Below are 19,833 nucleotides of genomic sequence, written 5' to 3' on the forward strand. Positions count from 1 at the left end.
TTAGAAAACTACAAATACCATTCACTGTACAGTCATCCTTTAAATTAATAATAACAGAGACATTAAAAGAGAGAGGCGTGGAAGAAGTGTAATTTCTGAATCAAACTGCAAATGTTAGGTGATTTTATCAGATTTGGCTGGTGATTCTGTACATGATTTTTTTTAAACTTCCTATTTACCACAAAAATTAAAGAGAAGGCTCTGATTGATCTGTAAAAATAGTTTCTCTGTCAGCACATCGTAATAATTGTGTTATACTTCATTTATTTCACTCTAAAGGCATCTATTGAACATTAACTGTTACATTAACCATTAATGTAATGTGATTTTGGAGTTTCAGTGAGATGCACTGTATGTTTAGCTTTGATTTAAAGCCTAAGTCACTGTGTCACTCTAACTCTCAATTCTTAAAACCCAGTGCAATTCCATGGGAAAGTGTAATGGGGCAGCATTACACCAAAAGCTGTGTTTAACAATATCTTAATATTTATTTTTTCTTAATCTGAGAGTTTACATGCTGCCGATGCTTCTGGTGCCTTTTTATGTTATCAAAATACTTTGCCAGCGCTGATTTTCTCTTCCGTTGTTGTACAACAGTGACACCTAAAGAGATTCTACAGATTAGCAAGTATAAAAAATATTTAAAGATCAAATGTATGTGCTTTATTTCCCTGTCAATCATAAATCTTTTTTGATCGGTTTAATATGAGGCTCAGCTCTTCTACAAATACTCATTATAATGATGTTTATTTTTATTTGTATATGTATAACACCCGACCTACTATTTACTATGAAGGCCTAAAAGTGCCTAAAAAATGGTAAAAACTGCAACATATCTGAGATCATAATAATAATAATAATAATGATGATGATATTAATAGGCCTACTACTAATAATAATGTTAGCATTTATGAGTCTGTAAAGTGTGTTGTGATGAATTTTCTTTTTTCTAATTGTCTTTTCTTAATTATTTCATTTTTCATGTTCTTCATTTGTCCATTGTTTCTTTATTGTTCATGTACTTTGCCTTTTGATTTCATTAATTTTTCTTTTTCTTTTATTTTCAATTTAATTAATGTATTGTATGTATGTGTGTGGATTTAATTTTATTTATTTATTGCATTAATGGCCATGTTATTTTTCATTTTGCACTGCATATATAGTTAGCTAAATTTATGGAGCAGTCCATTATTTTCTCTACAAAACTCAGTGGTGAGAAGTAAATGAAATTTGCAACATGTGAGGTTTGGATCAAAAAGCACATTTTCCTTTTTTGTCCTTTATTCATTCATTCATTCGTTCATTTATTTATTTATGCTTTACGGAATTTGTAAGATTTATGAGACCAGCGTTTGATTTGATTTGGTTTGCACTCCTTTCCCCCTAAAAATTAAGATTTTTGTTGTTCGTTCTTTAACCTGTTGAGGCCAATATAACGTACGGACACTGACTCGGCGAGGACGAAGAAGAAAGCCCTACCTTTCCGGTTGTGTAGTAGCCAATCAGGAGTCACATCCTGGAGCAACGCACTGTAACTGTAGTGTGTGGCTCGGAACCGGACGGCTAGTCGGCTAACACACCGACAGAAGGCTAAAAACAAAACACCGTATATTTGTTAGGTTGCCCTGTTTGTTCGCTCTGAACACCACCCGGGTAACCGCCTCACATCGCAGCAGCACACTGCACCATGGTAGGCGTTAAAGTGATCGGGAGCGACCCGGACTTCCAGCCGGAGCTAGCCGCCGCCGGCTCCAGGCTCGCCGTGGTGAAGTTCACAATGGCCGGGTAAGCTCAGGCCCCTCGAGACTTAATCCTTAGTTTCGGGATATGACTGAGAAACATTCAGGGATAGTCGCTTAGCTGCTTTGAGGAGGTGACATGAGCTGAATATTTCTCTCACCGGCAGCGTTTATTGTATTGTAATTACGGCCGGCATGCTAGCGTTATGCTAGCAGTGAGCTAGGCGTTAGCTCACTAGCGCTGCTGCTTACAATGACACGGCAGTATTACAGCAACTTGGCTGCTGAGGTGTGTGAGTGAGCTGGCTGATTAAATAGAATGAGCTCTACTGTAGAATTGTCCTCATGAAAAGCAGAACTACTACCACTAGCATAACAAATGATCTGTTACGTGCGGGTTTTCAGGTCTTTGTGTGATTTTATGTACACTCTGATTGTAAGAGGCTTTGATTGATCTATAGGCCTGTTAAGCTGTTGAAAAGACAGCAGATCAATAGTGATGATAATCAGTTTAAAGTATCTAAAGTTAAAGGTTATGTCTTTCGTTTGGGACACATTAAATGATGATAATGCTAGGTTCTTGTCCTGAGGGTAAACTCACGTACCCACAACAGCAGCAAAAAGGTCTAAATGAAAAGTTTAGACCAACATTAAAACTTGTAATTCATTTATTAGTTTACATTCTACTAAAGGTTTTTATGATATTATAATAAATAAAGGAGTACGTTAAGCTTGTATTAGCTTCACTGAGCAGTGTTATTGTGTGTGGCAGATTTTCATCACATCTTGCAGGACAAGTACTGCAACAATTGATGCACTGATCCATCGTGAGACTAGAATTGACCGCTAACCCGCTCTGTCCTTCCTCCTCAGGTGCCGGCCATGCATCAGAATAGCTCCAGCTTTCAACATGTTGAGTAACAAATACCCACAGGTCGTCTTCCTCGAAGTAGATGTTCACGTCTGTCAGGTGAGTCTGATTCACCACGTTGTTGACATCCTGTGCAGTCCTGAAACAAGAAAAATACAGTGCTGTGAAAAAGCACTGTATTTTTTCTCTACAAAATGAGTAAAAATATGAGTAAATACAGCCACCCAAACTTACATAGCCTTGTGTGAAAAAGTAATTGCCCCCTTTATTAAGTGGGATTAGCCACATTTTTTGGAAAGCTGAGTTCATTTTCATTAGCCACACCCAGGCTGAATTACTGTCAGACCTGATGAGTCAAGACATGTAAATAGAACCTGTCTGGCAAAGTGAAGTAAGATAAAAGATCTCAAAAAGCAAGACATCATGCCACAAGCTAAAGAAACTCAAGAACTGCTGAGAAACAGAGTCAATGACGTCTGTCAGTCCGAAAAGGATAAAAAGCCACCTCGAAAGCTTTGTGACTCCAGTGAGAGCTGTTATCCACAAATGGAGAAAACCTGGAACAGTGCTGAACTTTCTCAGGAGTGGCCAGCACAGCAAAATTACTCCAGAACACCATCCAAAGAACTTCAGGTTGGCCTTAACTTGCCTTAGTTAAGGTCAGAGTTCTTGATTGAACAATAAGAAAGACTGGGAAAAAATGGCATCTATGGGAGATTTATAAGGACTCATTCTTTTTAACACTCTTTGCTATTCTCCATGGCCAGCTGACGGATCTACAACAACACAAGCAAGAGTAGCCCACAGAGCAGTTGTACCACATACTTTGTGTCGTGTTTTTCAACCTTGAAAGTTTAATTGGGATGTCTCCTGCACTTATGAAGTCACGAGGGCTCAAAAAGGCTACAAAAAAATTTAAAAGGTTCCAAATTTCAGCCCAGATGAGATACATTGGTGGCCTATAAGTCAAACAATTGTCATACTGATGGTTGATTTCTATGGTTTCATGAAATTAATACAAAAAACAAAAACAAAAGGGGGAGGGTGTGGGAAGCAGACCAAATTTACTATGAATATTGATTTTCGTCTATTAATGGGAAACAAGCTCAAACTTAACTGTGACCTAACTGACAATATTACTGATCGTCCACAATCCCTGAAGTCGTCATCATCATCCTCTGCAGACTGAGTCAGAGCAGCAGAAATGTATGCTTCTGTCGGGGGTTATGAAATAATAGACATGTGTGGTGCCGGTCAATAGTGAGACCCAAACAGGCAAGTTTAGTTGCACTAAAGTCTGATTATATTCTGAATTTTAAATATATATTTTTTCTAATTTCCTCAGGCAACGGCCGCAGCCAACAACATCTCAGCGACACCAACGTTCCTGTTCTTCAGGAACCGGGTGCGGGTCGATCAGTACCAAGGGGCAGACGCTGCAGGTCTGGAGGAGAAGATCAAACAGCACACAGAGAACGACCCTGGAAATAGCGAGGACTCCGACATTCCTAAGGGATATGTGAGTGGATAATGTTCCTGATGGCTTTCGATTGCTGATGAGAGGACAACTGGATTGTCCGCTGGCCATCAGCAGTGTTCAAATAAAGAAATAATCTGTGCATTTATTGCTAGTTGAAGACAGCAGTCACGAAGTTAGGGAAAAGGTCATTAGTCATTGTCTCCTTTAGGGATGTGCTTTTGCTTACGAATGCCAGCTCAGTACGTTCCCCTATATTTACATTTCTCCTGAGTTATTTTACAAAGTTAGAAAAGCTGTTTAAGCTGAGCCTGGTTTAAAGAATGGTTCACAGTCTCTTCCTCACAGTGAAAAATAAAGCTATTTCTCACTGTGATTATTGATCAGTACTCTACATCAGCATTTGAAAAAGTTGGACCAGTGCATCATGAGCCAACTTGACTACCAATAAAGGTGTGAGTCAATCCAGTTGTCCCATATTTCTGTATTTTTTCAGTGTAAAATATATATTTATTGTGGTATTATTTAGAAAAGCAGCATGTCGGATAGCATTGTTTTTTAAAAATGAACTTTAATTAAAATAAAATGCCATTAAAGTTCATATTTAATAGTTCTTATGTCAATTTTCATCAAACCCAATAAGACATTCTTACATTTTTTAGTACTCTTAAGGCTTTACTGAGGGTTCTCATCAGTGTTGGTGTGTTATTTGTGGTAGATGGCAGTGGGCCACGCCCCCAAGCAGACAGCATAACATTTTCACTATTTCCAGTGCTGGCAGCTCTTTCCAACAAGGAACTGAAGTCACTGCTAAACCACCAGACTATTGACAAAAATGTGTGTTTTACCTCACCTGACACAGGAGCTGTTTCGTCCACTGCTTCCTAAACAAGTTAATTATTTTGTCTTAATGTGTAACTTCTGTGTTTTAATAGTTAAGTTTGAATAAAAGATAAAGTTATAAAATACAAAGTCCACACAAAAACAGGCCAACAAACTGTTATCTGTGATAAAAAGCATTGTTTTGTCAGCTTTCTTTCTTCACAGCGGCTGAACTTTGTCACCTGTTGCCACTTATGATATTATAAGTTAAGATGTACCTTTAAAGTTTGAGTTAGTGTTCAGATGAATCACCACCACATCATGTCACCATTAATAATACTGTCTAATTTTATCTCGATAATCCACTCATATGTTTCAAAAACTAAACATCATCCAGCCATACTCTGTACTAAACCAATGTAAGCACTGATTTGACAGTAATACTCTCTGATTCAGTAAAAAATGATAGAAAAATACCATAAATAGCCCAACTCTGTGTGAAAACACGTGTAAGCTTTGCCACAGATGAATGAAAAGGTTAAACAAATGTGCATGTAAACCTGCTGCAGTACACACATGAATCCAGCTTCATAAATATCGAGCCGTACACGAAGTTTGAACTGAATGAATGAGTTTGCCTCCTCTGCTGTGTTTCAGATGGACCTCATGCCTTTTGTGAACAAAGCCGGTTGCGAGTGCCTCAACGAGAGCGACGACTGCGGCTTCGACAACTGTTTGATCAAAGACTCGTCCTACCTGGAGTCTGACTGCGATGAACAGGTTCGATTATTCGCTTCATGCGGGAAGTTTAAACATTACAAGTTTAAAGTTCTCACGAAATCAGTACCCCGCTCAGCCTGGATGTTATTTCCTCAAAGAAGCTGGTTTCACATTGAGAATGCCTAATAGATGAGTTGTCTCTTAAAAACATGTTTAATTTGTTTGGACCTCTTAAAATGTGACGATACATTTTCAGGGGTTTATCTTCATATGAAATATCTGGGTAATCATGATACTTTTAAAGTGGTGTTCCTGATAATCGTTTTTTCTTATTCTTTCTAATATTTGTCTCCTGAATACTCAAGAGAGAAATTTTTAGCATATGGTTTTAATGACCCTGAATTTAGATTTTTTTCTCTTTATGTTCATGACACTTTTAAACAGGAATGTAAACTAGCTAAAACATATTGTGCGTTTAAAAAATGAAACAAAAATATACAACAAATATCTTCATTTCAGACAACATAACCAGCACGAGAGGCTTTGCTGATTATATTTATTGATTTAACAAATCCCTGAAACTCTCAGGTTTGTTCAGGAAACTGAAACAAAGCTAAAACTAACTGAAACCCTTAGTCTGCTCTCATTCTGTTTACCTCCTTAATAAACTTTGTTATATGTGGAGCATCAACCTGATGGATGTTTTCCTTTTTAAATCTTGTCCAGTTGTTGATAACGATCGCCTTCAATCAGCCTGTGAAGCTCTTCTCTATGAAACTACTGTCCTCAGACTTTGGTGAGTGTTTCTCCTGCTGACATTAATCACAGCCTCTGGAGTATCTGGAGGCGCTGATTTTTCTTTATTTTTCACTCTCTGTCAGCCCAAGCCCCTAAGGTGGTGAAGGTGTTTATCAATCTCCCTCGGTCGATGGGGTTCGACGACGCAGAGCGGAGCGAAGCCACTCAGACTCTGGAGCTGTCTGAGGAAGATTACAAAGAAGACGGTTTAATTCCTCTGCGCTACGTCAAGTTTCAGAACGTACAGAGTGTTACAGTAAGGACCCGACTACCAACAGTACCTCTGAAACATTACTGCGGTTAGATCTTAATGCATTAGAAATGTATTTTAAGAAGGTTGTTAATGAGCAGCAGAAGAGGCCGTGATGCAAACGGCAAAAATGCTCAAGTATATACAATAGAAGTAAATCCTGTAGCTGGGGGGAAAAGCTTTTAGAGGTTTATTTGTGGGATGGTCACCAAAATTGTGAGTTATAGGAAAAAGACTTTCCTCTTGGAGGAATTTGGAGAAGAAGCTTGGGAAGGGTCGCCCTATGGACACATTGCACGCTGGCAGAATCAATGAACAGTTAAAGAAAAACATTTTTTGTGTGTTTTTGTTGAATTGTTAAATGCATTTTCTTGTTTTTTTTCCCCTTCAGTTGTTCATTAAGTCAAACCAAGGAGACGAGGAGACGACAAAAATCAACTACCTGACATTCATAGGCACTCCGGTGCAGGCCACTAACATGAACGATTTCAAAAGGGTGAGGAGCAGCTGCAGCAGCCTGTGCTCATTTGTGTAGAGCAGTGTTTGACACTCACCCATGTTTTGTCCCCACGCAGGTCGTAGGGAAGAAAGGCGAGAGTCACTGAGCAGGAGAACGAAGGGGAGGATGAGGAGGAGGCTGAAGATGCATCCAAGGACTTTCCCCCTCTCTGCCAAAGCTGTCACACACATGATGCTCACATACAAACACACACAAACACACAGGGCCTCCAACTGTCCTCCTCGAGCTCTGAATGAATGCTCCACCTGTGGAGTCTATAAATCATTTGTATTTTAATTCTGATGGAACCTCTGTAAATAAAACACGATCCTTTTTCAAAGGCACGTGCGTCAGTCTTGATTTCTTTTAGTAGTAGTAACACCACGAAGACATGGCTGCTGGAAGGTTATACTATTATTCACTATTATTGAGTCAGAACAAATGGTATTGGTTTACTGATGCATGACAAGCTGCAACCTGAAAAATGGAAAACAAAATGTGCTTTCAGTTTTATCACCACTCAAACTATTCCTCTCACAGGTATCAGCCATGACCTGAAAATCCACTTGCTCTTTCCTCTCGGTGGTAAAGTTTCTTGCACTCCGTGTTTCTGAGAGGTGAAATGTCAGCGCTAACTATTTGTTTGGATCAGAACAAATTCTGATGTTCAATATGTTTGAGTGTTTCTCCTGAAGGACCCGGTGACTATTCCCTGTGGACACAACTACTGTATGAACTGTATTAAAAGCTACTGGGATGAAAAGGATCAGACTGAAACCTACAGGTGTCCTCAGTGCAGACAGACCTGTGCAGACAGACAGATCGTATTAAATATGAAGAGTTGGACAGCACCAGAGCCAGACATGATTCACACCTACTGGCTGAAGAAGCTAACTGCACATGGCAGCACAAATGAACCAGTTGCTGATCATCTGCTAGAAACTGATTTCTGATGTTTCCTTGTGTTTTTATATGTAATTTTTTTTTACTTATTTTGGTTTGTTGCTTCAAGGCAACACTGTGTGACAAGGGTAGTCAAACAAGTTATTCTATAATATGTTTTATTAGTACAACAAGGATGAACAAATAAACAATGTAAACATTTCACAGAACAATAAAACACCAAAGTACATCCAACATTTGACCCTAACCCCATGCACACACACACACACACACACGATGTGTTTCCATCACTTTTGGGGACATTACATTAACTTACATTCATTTCCTGGAGACTTATTCTGAGCCTACACATCACAAGTCCCTGCCTGAACCTAACCCTGACTCAAGCCTTCACCCTAAAATGTAATGATTTACCTTGCAGTTTGTCCCCATAAAGTAAGCGAGACCTCACAATGTGAGTGTGTAAACAGATTTGTGTCCCGACAACGATAAGTAATACACGTCACACACACACAATTACTTTACCAACTGACCCCTGACTGCCTAAGTGTCCCTCAAAGAAAAAGTAAAGTAAAAGTAAAAAAACATTGACTATGATCATATAAATGCACACAAACACATCTCTACACACATATGCTAATGCATTATATTGCCTGAAAAAAAATTAGGCTAACTACACAGTGTTGCCTTCAGGCAACAAGTGAAAATTAACAGTTTTACTGTATAAATACATTTCAAAAAGTAGAACAAACAATCAAATATACTTCTTAACATATTAATGCACAAAGTATTTTTATATACATTTATTTCACTATAAACATGTAAAATAGTGATCTTTATCTTACCTCCTAATGGAGATGTCTCATCTTGCAGAAAGCCCCCCCCCAACTTAAAGTCGCCACCTTCAACTCATCATTTTATTGGAAAGAGATGTGCCTCGTAGCATTATTTGAAGAAAAAAAAGTTTGTTTATTTTGAAGGGCCAGCGTGAGACATGGAAATGTGGTTTGTTGCCTCAGGGCGACGCTAGCAGTAGTGGGATAGTTCATGACAACACGACTCAGTGCCCACACACATGGATACTGGAATGACTGGACACTAGGGGCTCGAGCCCTTAACAGGAACTCAGTGGGAATGTGGCGAACATCACTAAAAGATGCATTTTCACAAAAACTGTATTTTCATAGCTTTTATAACCGCGTACTGCAGCTGTTATGTCACCTAGCTATGTTACACAAAGCAATGAGCTGTCATTTCCAGGACTACGCATTTGTTACGTAGCTGCTTCTGGTAACTGGCGTGAGACACTAACTTCCCCGTGGTGCTCGGTTATAAAAGGGGACTCAAAAGGACCGATTATAAACCTGCAGCTTTTTCTAGAACTGCTCCCTGCCAAACATTTAGTGTGGTGAGTAAGAGCGGCTCTGTTCAGCAGAGCTACAGTGGGCTAGAGACAGACAGAGGGGTAGACTCAAACATTACCTCGATTTACCATCTATTCATTCTTTAAAAAGCTCTTAAGTTCATTTATATCTTTTAATTTATATTCAAATCATATTACAAATCTGTTCTCAACTAATGCTAATGCCAGGAATTGTTCTTTTAAACAGATTTATATTTAGAAGTTTGCAGTTGTTTACTTATTGTTTTCGCTGTTTAATGTAATTACTAATATGTGCAGAGCCCACTGTTTTGTTACTGTTTCCTCCAACGTGCTGATGGAAATACTGTTCAGGTTAGGCAGATTGTGAATGATGTGAGCAGATGCGCAACCTTGCACCATACCTCTGACTAAGCGTATCAGAACAAAATCAATAAACGTTATTTGTTGTATGATGGGATGTAAATATGAGGGGGGAAACTCGCTATTTTCAACCAGTTCAACGGACACTATGTGTCACACTATGTATCTAAAAATGTTGTTGAACAACTTTTACACTTCAATTAAGTTGTGAAACATGCTCAACAGACTGCATTAAATAAGCTGTATTATGTTCACGGTCTGCCTGAAGAGGACGCCATTACACTGCAAGTTCTTATATATGTAATTATATATTATACTACGATGCAGTTACTTTAGTTTAACTTATCGATAACATTTACATGAATATATAACTCAAGGTTTACCTGTGTTGAAACGTGAGCACAACACATTTGCATTTCTTCTTCTCCTTTTCCCTTCTAAGGCTGTGGGCGTTTACGTGGAGCACGTGAAGGCGTCACGTTTGGGTCCGTTTAGCTCCGTCCGCTGCTCCCTGACAGTTGAAGAGGACACACCGAGGCACGAAGCAGCGAGAAAGACAAAATGAAGGACGTCAATATTCTGCGGATTCTCGTCATAATCCTGTGTGCGGTGGTTTTTGTTGCCGTTTTAGTCTTTAACGCTTTGGCCGGAGCGGGCAAAGGTAGGTGAAATATCGCTGTTCAAGAAGTGAGTTTCACTGAGCTCGAAAAAGATTAAAAATATAACTGCAAGACTGTTAAAACTGCACACGGTGGTACATTCTCAGTGTTTTATTTCTGGTTTTAGTTTTCTGCCTTCACAAAAGCTGTGTTTTCAGAAGTTTTGTTAACTCTTTACTGCAGCTGTTATGTCACCAACGCATGTTACACAAACCAGTGAGCCGTCATTTCCAGGACTGCGCATTTACATAGCTGGTACTGCTAACTGGCAGGAGTAACAATAACAGCTCACAAACTTCCCAGAGTTTGTTATAGTTATGAGAGGGGGCTCAAATTAACCAGTTATTAGTACGAAGTTTATATTACTTTTATCCTAATAAATAGTCTAAGTAAAGTGTAGGAATAGTGACTGTGGTATCCCTCCGCCCACTGGTTCTGCTGGACGGGAAAGATCCAACAGTGATTTATTTATTTTTATATATATATTCCGGGTGTGGCCGAGAAAATGCTCCGCTGGGCTCCCACATGGATAAGACTCATTTCCTTCCTCAGTGAGCTGGCAAATAGTAACAGTGTATCCACTTTTTTCTATTTTAATCACAGTTTTTACTGTGATCAATTTGTTTTATGTAATGATAGATATTAAGTCATTATTTTTAGAGATCTTTTAGGAGCAGCAGGCACTGTGATTCATGTAAAAAGTGTAAGAGCTACTCTGCAGCAGAGAAACGGTGAGCTTGAGACAAAGAGGTAGTTTAAAACGCACACGTTAAATTTAAGCCTGCCTTCTAAAATAGAAGTGCATTACATTAATGGAAACGAAAAGAAGTCCTTATAATTAGGACACATTGATGTTTATACCTAGGAGAGGTGATCCTGCATAGGTCACCAGTCCGTCACAGAGAAACGATCGTCCACATTCATGTTGACACCCACAGCCTTGCCTCTTACAGTCACGTCCTTGGACCGTGGGAGGAAAGTGGAGCACCCAGAAGTCACAGTGTTTAGGACAGATTTAGATTTTTTTTATGGCAGGAGGTTGTTATGTGCGCACGCATCAAAAGGAGGAACACACGCTTTGTTATATGAATTGAATGCATATGTGTTTGCCAAGCCTTTTTGTGACTGACACATAACTGAACATAATAATCAGCTGCTCCTGAAGTGAATCTCCTCCATCTTGGACTGCAGCAGGCCTCTTGTACTCCTTGTTCTGCTCTCGAGCCTCACTGTGGCAGGACATGGCAGCAGCTCTGCATCTGCTTTAAGTTAAGACTAAGACTTAGGAAGTTGTATAAACCTGAACATTGTCTCCCTGTTAACCTAAGATCTTTTCCTGTGAGGTACTTTTTAAAAAGTAGGAGAGCCGTTCTCAGAATTCTGTAATGCTTTCAAAATGACGAAGTAAGGGTCAGTTTTTTTCTGTTGTAGCTTATTGTTTATCAGTGATTTTACTACTTAATAAAGGTCTTTATGTTTGAGTAGTTATAAAGGCTCAAAGGGAACATCTACAAACAAAATGAGGATTTTCTTTAGTTTACTTCGCATTTAAGATGTTGCTAATTTAACAAACATAGTCCCAAAAAGTTGGAACAGGTAAATAAAAGTTTGGAAAAGTAAGTGGTACCAAAAAAAAACAAAACTGGAGGAACATTTTGCAACTAAGCATTTGATTGGAAACAAGTCTGTAACATGACTGGGTTTCTCAGATGTAAAGATGGGTAGAAGTTCATCAGTCAGTAAGCAGTAACCCTGCTGATCTGAGACATTTCTCTTTAATCCAGCTGAAGTAGTTCTGTTTTTCTGCATTTCCCCCTGTAACATCTAGTCACATCACATCAGTTTTCTTCCATCTTTGTGTTTGCTGCTTTGTTGCCCCTGTAAACAAACCAGCTGGAACTGGAATGCAAACTCCACCAGTGCACATTTGTTTATTCTCTCTTTCTGTTTTCCAGGTCCCTTTCATACTTCTACAGGAAATGTATCAGCCCGCTATGAGACAGGCATCACTCCAGCTGGCTGGACCTTCTCCATCTGGGGTGTTATCTATACCTGGCTCACCCTGATGGTGATTTATATCACTTCATACACATGCAGAGGGTAAGCTAGCATCAAAACAGCTGGACTAAATCTAAACACACAGGATGAAACTGATATTTCTCTCTCTGTTAATAGATCCTGGGCTCAGTGTCTGCTGCCCTACGGCTTCCATATTTGCTGGCTCTCCAACATGGTGCTGAACATTATATGGCTCCTGCTGTGGGATGCAGAGTATGTCTTCATTTTATTTACTACTACCTGTTCTTATGCTTCTTTGGCTGCTCCCTTTACGGGTCACCACATCCACCTCTTATCTCACCCTGTCGCCAGAGTCCCTAGATCCATATTCAATATCCTTTATCCAACATATCTATAATCCTTCTTCTATAAATGTCCTTGTCTCTCTATATTTGTCTCCAAAGTGCTTGACTGCCTATTCACTCTTCACCCTCCCTACTAAATATGCATTCATGAATCACTAACTTTCCATCTGTTCTCTTCTCTCTCTCTTATTTTCTTCATTTATGCACTCCTCAGAGTACTTTTCCATCTTCTCACAACATTCACTTCACTCATTAGTACATTTCCATCTCTATTCTTAATCACCCTAGTCAGAGATTGAGCTGGAAAGGATGTGCAGCAGGTTACCGCTCAGAGTCTCCTGTGCTCTTGTCTTTGCTTCTCTTTCAATTTGTCTCTTGCACACACCGTGTATCTGCTATAACCCGATTGATCTAGGATTTTTTTTGTTAGGCAAATATCAATATTTTGTGATTTTAAAAACCCAATGAGTCCTTACCTTAATATGATGACAATACAGGTGTGATCTTGTGTTGTCACTGCACTAAGTCATAGATTACTCATTTCCACACTGCCTGAGTCTGCTTGGAGCAGCTAGCTGTTGTGTTTGTGGCATTCCTAACAGGGAAGTTGCAGAGTGTGGTGAACAAACTCATAACACTCATAATGTAGTTGAACTTTTGTGTCTCTTGTCTCGCCTTTACTTTTAAGATGCTCATATATGCCATTACTGATTTATTGTTGGATGGCTAATATCAGCTGATACATTGTCTGCTGTTTACAAGAGCTCCAGCCCATCCAGTATGAATATCTTATTCTACATATTTGATTTAGCACTGCATGTCTTTCCTAATGTACCTCAGCAGTTATCCATTTGTGGCTTTTGGCTCCACCCTGGCTGGGTTCTGCTTACTAGGAGTTTAATTTGTTTTTACTATTTTTCTGCAGCACAGTACAAAATTGAAAACTTCAAGACTGTTAAATTATACATGTGGTCGTATCAGAGACATAATAAGAAGGAATGGACCCTGGAGTTAAAGTTTAGTTAAAGAGAAAAAGGTTTAGCAAGAGCAGCACATGGTTTAAATTGTTCCACGAGCTTCATGAGGTCGTAAACTGGAGCTTTTTCAACATTCCTGAAGTAGTTCTCACATATGCTGAACACTTGTTTTTTCTCACTTGTGCGTCTCTCTGCACTCAAGTTCATCTGATACACTCTCATCACCCTGCTGGTGGGTTAGACCTCGCAGGTGTGTTTTGGCTCGTTGTGCTCTTGGAAAAACAAATGATGGTTCCAGATCAGGTGTGTCTGTAAAGACACACCTAAATTCCACATGTGTTACTAGCAGAGCACGAGCACTTGTAGGACGAGCTGTTCATCCAGACTGAGTCATGCAAATAACTGGAACTCGTTTGAGCCAGAACTGAAGTTATATCTTTGATGATGGCTCCAAAACAGTGGTTCCTCTGTATCGGACTTTGTAACACTTGGCGACCAAACAAAAATTCAGACAGGACAATTTAGGATGATCATCCTATACTGTGAATACTAACAAAACAATAGTCAGTGCATTGCAGCATGAAATGAAGTGCTGTTCCAGCCACCATGGAGAAGAAAACATAATAAATAGTTCTCACGTTTCTTAGTTCTCATGTGGCACAGCGGTACTTGCAATAAACATACAGTACTGACAAAAGCCTTTTGCACAGTACACATGCATCTACCCCTTCAGTTGACTCATCCACTGTTTGCTGAAGCCTCATCAGAAATGGTCTCAGTGGAAAAGTGGCTGCCAAGAAGCCATTCTTATGAAAGGAAGAGAAGGATGACATATGCCAGATTTCACAAGAACTAGACTGAACTGGTCTGATGGAGTGGTGAATCCAAATCCAAACTTGTATCCAAGTTTTTGGTTCAGCTCATTATCAATATGTATGGAGGAGGACAGGAGAGAGGTATAACAATGAGTGTGTACAGCCACCTGTAATCTCTATTATGGTTTGGGGCTCCATTTAAGCCGGTGGTGCTGGGAATCTTTTCCAAATTGATGGAATTGTGAACGTAGAAATGTGTTCACAATGTGCAGATTTTGATCCATCAAGTAATACCATCCAAAAAAATCATGTCATTGGCAACGACTTGATTTTTCATCATGGAAAGAATCTGAAACACACTCCCAGTAGATTAAAAACATACCCGAATAGGAAAAACACACAGATTGGCCTGCCTAGAGCCTGGATGTCAACATTACTGAAGCAGTGTGGAATCATCTGGACAGAGAACAGAACAAAAGGCAGAAACATCCAAAGAGATTTAAGTGTCCTCAAACATGAAGATTAAAGATGGCCAATGGCCATAACAGGCATTGCCTTTAAGGCTCATTAGAAATGTACAGACTGTATGCATGCACGTTTCAATAAAACACCACACTTAGTGATTAAGATTTATTATGGATGTGCAAAGAATCATACTGATAGCTGTGCCAAAGTATGCTAAATATCAAGGTGACTATGCATATCTGCAGAAAGGCAAATAAATATCCTTTGAGATCTTTGTGAATGGAAGCATTTATGTTAGTTTGTGAATAATGAGTAGTGCATGAAATAAGAATGACCAAAATGCAGTATAAATAATATGAATATGCAAATAATGAACATGCAATTATGTACTGAAAGCTCAGTTTGCCTGAAAGTCACTGTGGTAAATTATGTTCAGTTACTACAATGCGGACACACCATTCAGTTAATAACAAAAGGAATTGTTGCCCCTTTATCAGCTCTGTCTGACCTTGTGACTTAATAATCTGTACTTTATTAATCACATTCACTCAGTTAAGCAGTGGGCAGCCACCAATCCAGTGCCTGGGGAGCAGTGTGTAGGGACAGCACCTTGCTCAGGGTAGCCGTTCAGTGGACTTGAACTCCCAACCTTCTGATCATGGGGGTCACCGCTCTACCTACAGAGCTGTTTCTGCCCCCTATTTATTGCATTCATTGTTTCTTTCTGTTTCTCTGTCTTCTAGGATGGTTCTGGCGTCTTTGGTCGTTTTAATCCTGATAGCGGTTTCCGGCTACAGCGCTCTGTTCTTCTGTTGCTTTGCCACAGATTACTATGGACTCTGGTTACAGACATACCATCGCAAAGACCTGACCTTTCTCAGAGTACTGGTAGGACACAGTCAGTGTGAAAATTTCTTTGATTTTTACATATTCGTCACACTTTAGTGTTTCAGATCATCAGACAAATGTTTATATTAAAATACCCATGGCAAATATGTTTTTAAAAAAAAGAAATTGGGAAGGGGGCAAATACTTGTTAGATGAGTGTCAACTCTGTCCCCAAAAGGCAATAGTAAGAAACTGTTTGTCTCATTTTCTTTTTTTCAGGTCCAAAATGGTTTGGCTGTCTACACTACATGGACTTCTATCGCCTCTCTGATCAATTTCTCTCTAGTTCTCCACCTGTGGGGTGTGGATAAGAGCACGGCAGCAACTGCGTCACTGTGCATCCTGTTTGCAGAGGTGGTGGCATGGTAAGCTCTGATTGGATGAGGTTCAGGCACAGGGATGTGGGAGCTAACAAGAAATTACCTTGAAGATAATTTCTATGATCAGGGAGACAGAAGAAAGTCAAATATAGATTCACCAGTTAAATCTGATTTTCTTTTTTTTCTTTTTTCTTTTTTTTAAACGAAAGCAAAGGTTTGCTTTGCCCTAAAATTCACCCTTAAGAAGCCACTTAAATTATGTGATCTCCCTCCATCTTTTGTGACTCTAAAAACCCCAAAACACTGATGGTGTAAGAACGACACACATAACTGAATAAAAGTCTGTGAGAGAATCTCCAAACAGTTTGTTTCAACAGTAAACAGAAACACTTATATATAAAAATGATGAATTAACCACTTACTAATGCTTAATAGTGTGACATTGTTATAGTGCTACACAGTAAACTTGTAATGTATTCTGTTTCTTTTTTTCTGTTTGGATTTCACTGATCATTGGCCGGTGCATAGATGGATAATATGAGCCAGTTTGGTTTAGCGTTTTTAGAATTTACAAAGTAAAGAAGTTTTGCAGTCCATATTGAGCTTTCTTATAACAGCAGCGATAGTAGGTGAGGTGAAATGTTGTGTGAGCACTGTGCTTCAGTCTCAGCTGTTTGATGATGGCAGGTTCATTCTGGAGAACTGGGTGCTGGACCGCTGGGTGCGCAACATCCTCACAATCTACCCGGTGGTGATCGTGGCTCTGGTCGGAAACGTCTACAAGCACTTCAACCCAGCTGATCCCACTCCAAACGCCATCTTTATGGGTGAGTTCAGCAATACTTATTTATCAATAATGATTATTAATGAGCCAGAATTTTTTTTTTTTTTTATGTTTTGTTTGGTTTGGGGTTTCTGTTCTATTTGAATATTATACGGGTGTTTCATGCATGGAAAAGCTGCTTTCTCCACTGAAATGCTGCTTATGAACTACTAGAAATGTGTAAACTTCATAAAATAGTGAATTTGTTTTTGTCACCCCTGAAACACAAATATAATGAACTTGTGTCACAAGAATCATCAGTTTATTCAGTGAACAGAGGCAGAGAGGAGTTCAGTTAATTTAATGTCCAGCCTTGGCCAACCTAACCACTAGCTGCCCTGCTTGTTTTCTCTCTGCAGTTGTGCTGTTGGTCGTGGCGTGCATCCTTTTCGTGTCCAGATTCTTCACGGTGCTCTGGAGGAACAAGTGGCGCCCCCTCCACTCCCCGGGCTCAGCACGGCTAATGGTGTCACCCCTCGACGGCAGGACGTTCAGGGTCCTTTCTTAAACGAAACTCGTGCCTCCCCAGACCCACTGAGTTACATGTTCACACCACCTCCACAGTCATGTTTGAAGGTAGATCTAAATGTTAAACAGAGTTTATCTGTCAGCATGGGGAACAAATGTATTTCTTCAGTGGAAGAAAGAGTCTGCACGGGAAGGCAGGAAACCCACAAATCTTTTCTATCTGTTCTTCAGCTGTACTGAAGAAAATAGAAATACAGTCTTTAAAATACTTTAAATTCTTTTAAAAACTACTACAACTATTTAATACACTGCTTAATTTTATCTTAATGTACTTTATTCATGTATTTCAGTGTTCCCCACTCACACACTTTAGTTTGCAGGTTTATTAGTGGCTCCCTCAGTATAATTGCCAGCTCATTTTTGATTTCTCTTTTGTTTTTGTTTTTTATCCATCTGAGACACTGAGACAAGTTCACACTCCATGACTTCATGATCTCTGTGCTCTTATTTTGAAAGTTCGATCACTGCTAAATAGGGATGGGTACCGGCACCGGTTCTGACATAAATGGTAGTAACCAGACCAAAAAGCAGCGCACATTTTGGTGCTTTTTTTTTTTTTTCCTGAGATGTCATACACTTTAGATTCTATCCAATCATTTGACCTTTGCAAGGATAGTAGGCGGGCCCAGGTACGTACGTTCTTTTAGAGCAGAGCTACAGATTAAAAATGCCCAAGGCGAAGCGGACAAAAGTCTGGCTGTACTTCACAGCAAAAGATGCAAACTCAGCAGCCTGCAACAAGTGCTTTAAGCTGATACTGTGCAAAGGAGGTAACACCTTGAATCTGATGAAACTCCTGGCAACGCATAGCGTTTTTTTTTAAAAGCCGAGAAATGCACCGTATTTGATAGCTTGCTGCAAGACCTCACACCGAGCACATCTACTGCGGGTGTGGTGCCTGTTATCAGACCCGGAGTTAGCAACATACCCAAAAACCCAAAGAGTAGAGTCCTGGTCCCTAGCCCTGCCAGTGTAGCAGAAATGAGGACGGGAGATGATGCAGCAGCAGCCGTTCTTCTCTGCATGAGTAGCTTAATGTTGTTCATGTGTAATTTACGTTGAGTAGGCTAACCACGTTATTAAATTAATGCACATAAGGTGAACTAGCAAACACCGTTGTAGTTACATGCGGCTGTCTTCTTATTTGATAGAGTGATACCATATATGCCCTATAGCTGCAGAAAAGGCTAACATTGTTATCTTTTTACAAAAAAAAAACAGCTAAACATGAGAGGTTTTAGGACAAAGTTTGTGTTTTCCATTGTTTAAGCACCGGTTCCAACCAAAGGAGGTATGTTGTATCAACAGCAAAGGCTAACTTGGTTATCATTTTGCAGAAAAAAAGAGACTGCTAAAAATAAAAACATAAGAGGTTTTTGGACAAAGTTTGTGGTCTCCATTCTTTAAGCACCAGTTTGAGCACCGTTTAAGCACTGGCACAGTTTCAAAAGTACCGGTTTGGCGCCTGTATCAGATTAAACCTAGACGATACCCATCCCTACTGCGAATCAGCTGGCTCGCTGCACAGTTTACTGTTGTGGTGATGCTCAGTGTCGTTCGGCTGTTTGTCCTGACAGATTCTGGTCCTGAAATCAGGGCGAGAAACTCCAACTCCAGCTTCTTGGGCTGCAGATAGTTGATGTTAGCCTGGTATCATGAACCTTTTTTTTTTTTTTTTTTTTTTTTTTTTTTTTTTAAATTTAAAATAAATAAATAAGATTGTAGTCATACCAGAATGCCAAAACACCCGGCCAAAAATACTAAATGTGTGGGGAAAAACTTCATTGCATTAGATTCATGTTTTATATTCTAAGACTGTTTGTTATTGCACTTGTATTTGCTTTTGTACATGTATATCCATGCTGTGGCACTAAACCTCACTGTACAGTATGATGACGTTTGACAGTGGAACTTGACTAACTCTTACTGAAGCACTTACAGTTTTGTTGACCTTGAACGTTGAAATAAATAAATGAATGCAGCCTCTCGTCTCCTGACTCTTTCAGTGCATGTAGAATCAGGCTCAGCAGGGCTTTATGTTCTTTGTGTTCGGCTGCTCCTGTCTGATCCACTCAGCTTGATCCACATGCGTTTTCCTTGGTGCTTAGAATGTTTTTCACTATTAACACATCCACATTTGATTCATACACTCGGGTCTGTGAGTACAGTCTG

At 39.5% G+C, this 19,833-nt stretch overlaps 2 protein-coding genes across 2 annotated transcripts; both read left to right on the plus strand.

The window, feature by feature from the left end:
* The first annotated feature begins 1,491 nt into the window (after nt 1-1,491).
* Nucleotides 1,492-7,520, plus strand: txnl1 (thioredoxin-like 1). Its single transcript, XM_040000331.1, has 8 exons — nt 1,492-1,785; nt 2,613-2,709; nt 3,956-4,129; nt 5,567-5,689; nt 6,356-6,425; nt 6,511-6,683; nt 7,069-7,173; nt 7,253-7,520. The coding sequence occupies exons 1-8, from the start codon at nt 1,688-1,690 to the stop codon at nt 7,280-7,282; spliced, it is 870 nt and encodes a 289-aa protein (XP_039856265.1). The 5' UTR covers nt 1,492-1,687; the 3' UTR covers nt 7,283-7,520.
* Nucleotides 7,521-9,394: 1,874 nt separating this feature from the next.
* LOC120714221 lies at nt 9,395-18,161 on the plus strand. Its single transcript, XM_040000330.1, has 8 exons — nt 9,395-9,487; nt 10,266-10,484; nt 12,438-12,582; nt 12,658-12,753; nt 15,846-15,990; nt 16,210-16,355; nt 16,998-17,137; nt 17,493-18,161. The coding sequence occupies exons 2-8, from the start codon at nt 10,385-10,387 to the stop codon at nt 17,639-17,641; spliced, it is 921 nt and encodes a 306-aa protein (XP_039856264.1). The 5' UTR covers nt 9,395-9,487; nt 10,266-10,384; the 3' UTR covers nt 17,642-18,161.
* Nucleotides 18,162-19,833: the final 1,672 nt, after the last annotated feature.

The sequence above is a fragment of the Simochromis diagramma genome, unplaced genomic scaffold, assembly GCF_900408965.1.
Source record: "Simochromis diagramma unplaced genomic scaffold, fSimDia1.1 OVJJ01000596.1, whole genome shotgun sequence".
Taxonomy (NCBI): Eukaryota; Metazoa; Chordata; class Actinopteri; order Cichliformes; family Cichlidae; genus Simochromis; species Simochromis diagramma.

What these genes read in the sequence shown, in the direction of transcription:
- LOC120714221 (XM_040000330.1), top strand. Translation starts at nt 10,385, where the DNA reads ATGAAGGACGTCAATATTCTGCGGATTCTCGTCATAATCCTGTGTGCG. An exon ending in TTTGGCCGGAGCGGGCAAAG is followed by an intron (nt 10,485 to 12,437) that starts GTAGGTGAAATA and finishes TCTGTTTTCCAG; the next exon opens with GTCCCTTTCATACTTCTACA. An exon ending in TTTGCAGAGGTGGTGGCATG is followed by an intron (nt 16,356 to 16,997) that starts GTAAGCTCTGAT and finishes TGATGATGGCAG; the next exon opens with GTTCATTCTGGAGAACTGGG.
- txnl1 (XM_040000331.1), top strand. Translation starts at nt 1,688, where the DNA reads ATGGTAGGCGTTAAAGTGATCGGGAGCGACCCGGACTTCCAGCCGGAG. An exon ending in TAGATGTTCACGTCTGTCAG is followed by an intron (nt 2,710 to 3,955) that starts GTGAGTCTGATT and finishes TAATTTCCTCAG; the next exon opens with GCAACGGCCGCAGCCAACAA. An exon ending in ACATGAACGATTTCAAAAGG is followed by an intron (nt 7,174 to 7,252) that starts GTGAGGAGCAGC and finishes GTCCCCACGCAG; the next exon opens with GTCGTAGGGAAGAAAGGCGA.